The 8,630-nt window shown below is 35.3% G+C and overlaps 1 protein-coding gene and 1 pseudogene across 1 annotated transcript; one reads left to right on the top strand and one right to left on the bottom strand.

Annotated features, from left to right (window-relative positions):
• Positions 1 to 719: 719 nt before the first annotated feature.
• On the bottom strand, positions 720 to 6,791 carry LOC128395983 (staphylococcal nuclease domain-containing protein 1-like; annotated as a pseudogene).
• A 349-nt stretch (positions 6,792 to 7,140) lies between these two features.
• LOC128395979 (staphylococcal nuclease domain-containing protein 1-like) lies at positions 7,141 to 8,462 on the top strand. The gene is made up of 3 exons (XM_053356479.1): positions 7,141 to 7,305; positions 7,510 to 7,710; positions 7,980 to 8,462. The coding sequence occupies exons 2-3, from the start codon at positions 7,672 to 7,674 to the stop codon at positions 8,445 to 8,447; spliced, it is 507 nt and encodes a 168-aa protein (XP_053212454.1). The 5' UTR covers positions 7,141 to 7,305; positions 7,510 to 7,671; the 3' UTR covers positions 8,448 to 8,462.
• The last annotated feature ends 168 nt before the right edge of the window (positions 8,463 to 8,630 follow it).

Below are 8,630 nucleotides of genomic sequence, written 5' to 3'. Positions count from 1 at the left end.
GAATTGGAAAATTTGACCAATTGAAATTTGAGGCGCGAATTTCAAAACTTCACAAATCGTATTGAAACAAAGTTTGATCAATAATTAGGTTTGAGGTACCATGACAATCAATAATTTGTCTTCTAACAGATCAACTAATTGTTTGGAAATTAATAAGCTTGTTACAAACAATAACAATTAATCAAATCTGTGAACTGATTAATTAGAAAACTAAAAAGAGAATTAATCAAATTAAAATTACCTCAAGTGTTCATTTATTTAATCTCTCTCGCTCTCTCTCTCTTTCTAATGGACTTAATTGTGATCATTAGGTGAACAATTAAACATTTATTTGCATCATTTTGTGTTTTTCATTACGAGAAAAAAGTTAATTAGAGTGATTAGATTGGTTTTAATTTGTTATTTTCTTTATTCATTTCTAACAATTAGCTAAACGAGAAAAAGGGAAGGTTAATTACTAAGGCACATTCCAAATAATTAAAGTTGTTAAAATCTATTGATTGTTGTTGATTAATGTTTATCGGTGTTAATTGTGTTTTGTTTTGTTTAATCATCAAAATCAATAATCGTTTTTCATCAAATGATATGAAATTTTTATAATAATATTATGATAATAAAATATATCCCAAGATTATTTCCAATTTTGATAATTCATTAATTATTTAGATCCTATTGATATTAAGATAAATTGTTCATTCAAGTATTAGATGGACAGTTGATTAATTAATTGACTTGTTTAATTTAATAGACAAAACCATAGCACTCAGTAGTAGGTAAATTTGATTGTTTTTGTTTGTTTGTTGATTGTTGTTCATCAAAAGTAGTAGATTTAGAAAAAGATTAACGTCCAATTGAATATTAAATTAAATTATATCATTAAAAAGTTTTTCTCAAAATTCAATCTACTAATATAAAAGTAGATTAATTCATCATTCACCAAAATATGATGATTAACGTTAATAACATCACGAGGAGAGTGAGATGATAATGATGATGATGATGAAGATGTACGAAGACGGAAAAAAGAAAGACAAGAACAAAAAGAGAGAAGGGAGAAAGAGAAAGAGGAAAAGGAAGAGGAAAAGAGAAAGAAAGAAAAGAAAGAAAAAGATGATGATAGTAATGATTGAGAGATCAAATTCGTTATCCATTGCACCCAATTGATTTTCGGTGATTCCATTATCATTGAAAAGTTGTTTATTCTTCTTCTTTTTCTTCTCTTATTGTTCGATTGTTATTCTGTCGATTAATTATTATATCTCATAATAATAATTCGTCCTTATTTTGCTAGACCAAATTCTCTAGCATCGTCTTCAGTATTATCTCCATAGATCCAAAGAACTAGTCTCTTCTTTTTCGCCTCTTCTTGAGCGCTTTTGAATGTCGATAAACTCTTGTTGAACTTGGTGTCTTTCCTCCTCTCACGAATACTATTCTTCACCATAAAGTAACCTTGTTTTACTAAATTGACGCAACCGTTTTCTTTACTTTCCACATCAATTAGACTGACCATCTCCACAGGTACTCCGTTCACACTGTCCGCATACTCTTTCTTCACATAAAACTCTTTGCCAATTATATTGTTCTCGAAAGCTCCTTTCGCATCGGCCAAAGCTTCACTGTCATTACTTGGTAATGTCATGAACGCCAATCCATATAATGTCGCTGCAGCCGGGAAACTGTTTATTGAGTAATCAGCCGATGGTAAAGGTGCCAAATGCTCCTGTGAAACCTCCTCACAGTTACCATAATCAATGAAGAAAATATCTGCCGTTTTCTTGGCCACGTTTAATTTATCAATCTTTCCTCGGTACCATCGCCCATCCACATACTTTGCACACACAATATCTCCCTTCTTAAAGGTCACTGCTAACGGTGTCGGTGGATTTTGTTTCAAATCTCCTCTCATTGAATCCAAAAGAGCTTCTAATTTTTCACCTTGTTTTATGTGTTGAGCATAGAAACCCGACAAATCGCTATTACTTTCTACGACTACAACTTTCTCCAATTTCGAATAGTCTTCACTAACACTTTCTTTCTTTCCTCCTTTGCTTTTCTTTTTACTCTCGCCACTCGTTGTTTTCGTTGTTGTCAATGTTGTCGACGAGTTTTCGCCCGTTGTTCCGGACGATGTGCTTTCAATTCCATTCGCATTATTTTCATCATTCATCGTTGATTTATCCTTTTTCTCTGGTATTATTGTTGCTCCTAAAGCAGGTAAGTCTCTGTCGGAATTGTCGATTCCATCTTCACGTTCATCATCTTCTTCATCTGATGAAACGTTTTCATCTCCATCTTCATCTTCTTCGTTTTCAAAACACAAAGAGAAACAAAATCATCCAATTAATTTTTTTCATTTTTTTCTCATAAAAAACAACAACAACAACAACAACTAACCTTCAGGAACCCATTCAGCCCATAGTCCAATCTTTTCTTTCTTTGCTTCTTCTTCCGCTTTAATCATCTCTCCATCACGAGCATCTCGTATTGTTGCCAATCCTTTCTCGATCAGTGTTAGTGACAAGTTTTTCCAATTTCCACCTTCCACCTCGTAATAAACATAACCAATAAAGTTTCCCACTTTATCCATATTCTCAACACAAACTTGTACATCTCGTTGGTGAACCAAACTTGACCAATTCAAACTTCTTGGCCATACTTTGATTCACTTGCTTTGTCCGCGTTTATACCACCAACAATCAAGTTAATCAAACAATTCTCCTTCGGTATAAACACCTTTATCCGAGAAGACGAGTAAACATGTTCCACACAACCATCTTTACGAACTCCCATCGATCCGCTTTTTATCAAGAAAGGCATAAATGACTTGGCTTTACTTGAATCAAACGACAAATCAACAATCTTCTTTGCTTGTCCTTCTTTACCATGTAATCCTTTCTTTGCCTTTTCAGCCTTCATCTCTCCGTCCATTAGAAGGTCATAATTTGTCGCTTTCCTCTCCTCGTCCGCTCGATACTTGACCACAGTCGCCAATCCACGGGAAACCAGAGCCTCCCCAATGTTCACATTTCCCAGCATCACAGTGGCACAAGTTTTCTCCGGGAAATTCTCGTTCTTTGGTTGAACATAGTCCACAATTACCTTGACTGTTTTACCAATCAGCTTTTCCTCAAAACCTCGCGCTTCAAACATGTAAGGTGTATCATACAGAGCTCGAATCTTTGATCCGGTGCTACATCCGCTCGACGTGGTGGTGGACGAATAGATGCTAAAACACCTTCTTGACCACTTTTCTTTATTCGTCAACACATTCAACGCATCCCGTTGATTATCTCGATCACTTACCATCAAATGTCTCCTTTCCATTGTACATTCCATTGGCACCACTTCCTCCAACACCACTTTATTACCTTCACCTCCTACCCCCCTGCTCCTCCTTTACCTTCATCGCCTCCTTGTAGTCTTTCCAAATCCTCAAACGCTTGATTTGGCTCTGCTAAAGCCGATCTGTAGGCTGCTGGGTCAGCACCAGTTTCAATGTCGCATCGATTATACTTGCATACCCTTCCTTCAACAAAGCCACCGCTATTGTTGGCCAAGTCACGACCTCCAAACACCGATCCAAACAAAATTGATTGTCTCCCGTTCGTTGCAGTGACTCTATTTTCACCATAACGTCTCGTTGTAAAGTCGACTCTCCACAATAAATTTACTCTCCACCAATGATGAGCTTCCGGACGACACTTTATCCCAGATAATCGCAATGTTATCATTTGCCATTCTCCTTTATCCTTGGACATGCAAAGCGCTATCCTCATTTGATCCGCACTTTGAACATATTCAACTATTGCATTCTCTTTGAAACTTTACCCTTCAAAGATTCCGCAGTCTCAGCGCTCACTTCTTGCAATACACTTCGTCTCTTGAATGATCTCTTCTCACCCACTGGACACCATTTTCCTTTCTTCCTTCTTTGCTGCCTCCAATTCAATCAGACGCTATACACCAATGATTCCTCATTCTGGCGACGTTTAATTACTTCAACTAAACCTTCTTCAACCAGTCTCTCGTTCAGTGAATATTCATCTCCATCCACATAAACCAGACCACAGTCTCGATTTCCACTTGGTCCAATTGGTACCGAATACAATTTCTTGAAAATTACTTCTTTCCCCACTAAACGTTTCCGTAAATATTCACGAGCTTCAAACGCACCAATATCTTCAGGAACTTCTTCCTTATTTCCACTTTTTCTACCCATTTTTGGAGCAACAATCCAACTTAATCCAACTTGCATCTCTTCAGGAGCTCCTCCACGTGGCTTATCACGTATAATCATACAATCACCAGAGAGAACCTAGATATCATCACAATGAACATGTTATCAATCATCATATTGATAGCGATTCAACGTTGTCCATGTGGTATCATCAAGAGTATCAGAAAAACAAATACAATTAGAAACACCAGAATATTCAAAATTAACAATTTGCAACACTAAACCGGTCAACAGGTAAGTTACTAAGCCGACAGCTGTTTACTTTTACACCCACGTCGGCAATTAATTTCTTACTTATAATCAACAACTAATTGATATTTTTAAAGGCTAATAAACATACCTGTTTAACGATCCTTCTAATCGCCGGAGTCTCAGCCATGATTCAATCCAACGTTTTTAGGTTGATTTTAACAAACACCAATTCGGATAAGGGTAACTCGAAAGGAAGGCGATATCAATGACGATAAGTTAATAACAAAATATATATTCCTTTTGGTGGCTCCTTGTTTCTCAAGAATCAATAATAAACGTAAATAAGTAACTGTGAGAGAAAAAGGAAAGAAAAGAACAAAATTTAAATCAAATCAAGACAAATTGATACAATTACAGTTACCGGATGTCTAAAAGCATGGGCTTCAAGACCATGGATTGGCTTAGAGTATAAGATTCAACCGATCGGTTGTTGGTCTCAACAAAGTAAACAGAACCATAATGGTAAATATTTAAAGCAATTCAAATTAATTACCTGAAAGTGTTGCGATTAATTAGGAAGAAAGAAACAACCTTGTAAAGAGTAACAATAAATTTAAAAATGGTCTCATTCAGCTTTTACCTTAACAAGGCAAATATTATGGATACAATACACATGCACTAGAAGAAGGGATTACCAGAAGAGAGAGAGAGAGCAAAAGAGAGAAGTGAAAGTGTGAAGATGAAGAGAAAGAGAAAAAGAAAAAGAAAAAGACTAACAATGATACTTGTAGAATTTTTTTTTCACAAATTAATTGTTCCAAATAATTAAAATCAATTTGGAAAAATTAACTGTTATAGTTATTGGAAGTCAATCCGTGAAAAGAAACAAGAAATTAACAAGTGGTGATGATGATGCTCCAATTGTGATGATCCGTTTACAAGCAACGTATACAGAAAAAAAAGTTAAATCATGGAGGAGCAAAAGAGAGATAGAGAGAGAGAGAGAGAGAGAGAGAGAGAGAAAAGATGAAGATGAAGATGAAGATAAGAGAAAATGAGAATTTTAAAAAGAAACAAATAAGCAAAGAGTAATAGCAAGAAAGAGCACTTGGATGTGACCATCGATAAGGTTTTATCTCTCCGTTTATTAACCTCCTTGGAGGTAAAGCATTTAGCACCAAAAAGGTGGCCCTTCGGGCATTGAGCTAACCGCTCAGTTTGGTACAGTGATTGTTTTTTTATTTTTACGTTTGATAAGTTTAAATTTGATTTCAGTTGAAATTCGATTAGAGTTTAAATTTGAAAGACATCTGAGGCCTTGGGTATGGTTTTTGGTTTCTTCGTTGCGTTATCCTTACAAAGGTGAAAATCAGGTCCAATGATAGTTCAACTCATAAGGTTTTTCCAAGAAAACAAAATGGTTGAAGTTATTACGACGCAATAAAAGCATCAGGTTTAAGAGTAACAAAAACAACTAAAGTAACTGTATAACTATCATAATTTTAATACCAACGGGATCCTTGTGATAAGATGAACAAAAATAATCCAAAATTTGATTTTAAATTCACAGGTAAAGTTAATCAAATTAAAATTAAAATTATTTCTCCTTATCTTAGGGAAAAGGATGAGATCCAGGTGGAAGCACAATTCGTTCCGTACAAAACGTTACCGAGTCGCGGGTTCGGTAATTAGAACCTTGTGAAGAAACTTGGAGCTATGGAAAATCTTGAGTCAAGATTCTTGACACAAGATTAACTGCCGTTAATCACATGTGATTAGTAATCACTGATTACTATTTCTCAATTGACTCGGATGCACGTCTTTACAATACTAAAACTCTGATTAGTTTAATCGAGCAGAATAGGCGCATTATCGCACCGCTACTTGTCCGTCCTGGTAGCGACTTTGGTCCAATTTTTGGGGAGCATTTCATCAGTTTGGTTGTCATCTGATGGTTTCTACTCGAGATCTCATGACTTCGTTGAAATGATCAAGAATGAAAAAAGGTAAACAAATGATACAAAAAATATTCCTCATTTTCACTTGAGTATGAAGAAGATTTAAAGATGATTAATGTAGATTTAACAATGGATAATCCAAATTAAGATATCACATCCATGGACGCAACACTTTTTTTCTAATTCTAATTGTTGAAAAGAAAGAGAAAGAAAGAGAGTTGATTTAATGATTAGTATTGTTGAGACACTTTGATGAAGGTCTCGGAAACGGAACTTACCTCGAGTTTAGGATAATCTAGTAGATCATGTAGCTCACCTACTGTACACGCTTTATAAACTTAGCACTCAACGTAATTACCTTAATGTTAAGCTGATGGTTAGAAAAAAACTGTTACTCTTTGCTTATTTGTTTCTTTTTAAAATTCTCATTTTCTCTTATCTTCATCTTCATCTTCATCTTTCTCTCTCTCTCTCTCTCTTTCTCTCTATCTCTCTTTTGCTCCTCCATGATTTAACTTTTTTTTCTGTATACGTTGCTTGTAAACGGATCATCACAATTGGAGCATCATCATCACCACTTGTTAATTTCTTGTTTCTTTTCACGGATTGACTTCCAATAACTATAACAGTTAATTTTTCCAAATTGATTTTAATTATTTGGAACAATTAATTTGTGAAAAAAAAATTCTACAAGTATCATTGTTAGTCTTTTTCTTTTTCTTTTTCTCTTTCTCTTCATCTTCACTCCTTTCTCTCTCTCTCTCTCTCTTCTGGTAATCCCTTCTTCTAGTGCATGTGTATTGTATCCATAATATTTGCCTTGTTAAGGTAAAAGCTGAATGAGACCATTTTTAAATTTATTGTTACTCTTTACAAGGTTGTTTCTTTCTTCCTAATTAATCGCAACACTTTCAGGTAATTAATTTGAATTGCTTTAAATATTTACCATTATGGTTCTGTTTACTTTGTTGAGACCAACAACCGATCGGTTGAATCTTATACTCTAAGCCAATCCATGGTCTTGAAGCCCATGCTTTTAGACATCCGGTAACTGTAATTGTATCAATTTGTCTTGATTTGATTTAAATTTTGTTCTTTTCTTTCCTTTTTCTCTCACAGTTACTTATTTACGTTTATTATTGATTCTTGAGAAACAAGGAGCCACCAAAAGGAATATATATTTTGTTATTAACTTATCGTCATTGATATCGCCTTCCTTTCGAGTTACCCTTATCCGAATTGGTGTTTGTTAAAATCAACCTAAAAACGTTGGATTGAATCATGGCTGAGACTCCGGCGATTAGAAGGATCGTTAAACAGGTATGTTTATTAGCCTTTAAAAATATCAATTAGTTGTTGATTATAAGTAAGAAATTAATTGCCGACGTGGGTGTAAAAGTAAACAGCTGTCGGCTTAGTAACTTACCTGTTGACCGGTTTAGTGTTGCAAATTGTTAATTTTTTGAATATTCTATGGTAATGTTTCTAATTGTATTTGTTTTTCTGATACTCTTGATGATACCACATGGACAACGTTGAATCGCTATCAATATGATGATTGATAACATGTTCATTGTGATGATATCTAGGTTCTCTCTGGTGATTGTATGATTATACGTGATAAGCCACGTGGAGGAGCTCCTGAAGAGATGCAAGTTGGATTAAGTTGGATTGTTGCTCCAAAAATGGGTAGAAAAAGTGGAAATAAGGAAGAAGTTCCTGAAGATATTGGTGCGTTTGAAGCTCGTGAATATTTACGGAAACGTTTAGTGGGGAAAGAAGTAATTTTCAAGAAATTGTATTCGGTACCAATTGGACCAAGTGGAAATCGAGACTGTGGTCTGGTTTATGTGGATGGAGATGAATATTCACTGAACGAGAGACTGGTTGAAGAAGGTTTAGTTGAAGTAATTAAACGTCGCCAGAATGAGGAATCATTGTATAAGCGTCTGATTGAATTGGAGGAAGCAGCAAAGAAGGGAAGAAAGGAAAATGGTGTCCAGTGGGTGAGAGAGATCATTCAAGAGACGAAGTGTATTGCAAGAAGTGAGCGCTGAGACTGCGGAATCTTTGAAGGTAAAAGTTTCAAAGAGAATGCAATAGTTGAATATGTTCAAAGTGCGGATCAAATGAGGATAGCGCTTGCATGTCCAAGGATAAAGGAGAATGGCAAATGATAACATTGCGATTATCTGGGATAAAGTGTCGTCCGGAAAGCTCATCATTGGTGGAGGAGAGTA

The sequence above is a fragment of the Panonychus citri genome, unplaced genomic scaffold (genome assembly GCF_014898815.1).
Source record: "Panonychus citri isolate SS breed McGregor unplaced genomic scaffold, ASM1489881v1 Contig00142, whole genome shotgun sequence".
Classification (NCBI taxonomy): domain Eukaryota; kingdom Metazoa; phylum Arthropoda; class Arachnida; order Trombidiformes; family Tetranychidae; genus Panonychus; species Panonychus citri.
Note: the sequence above shows the minus strand (reverse complement) of the source record. Positions and strands in the feature narration are given on the sequence as shown.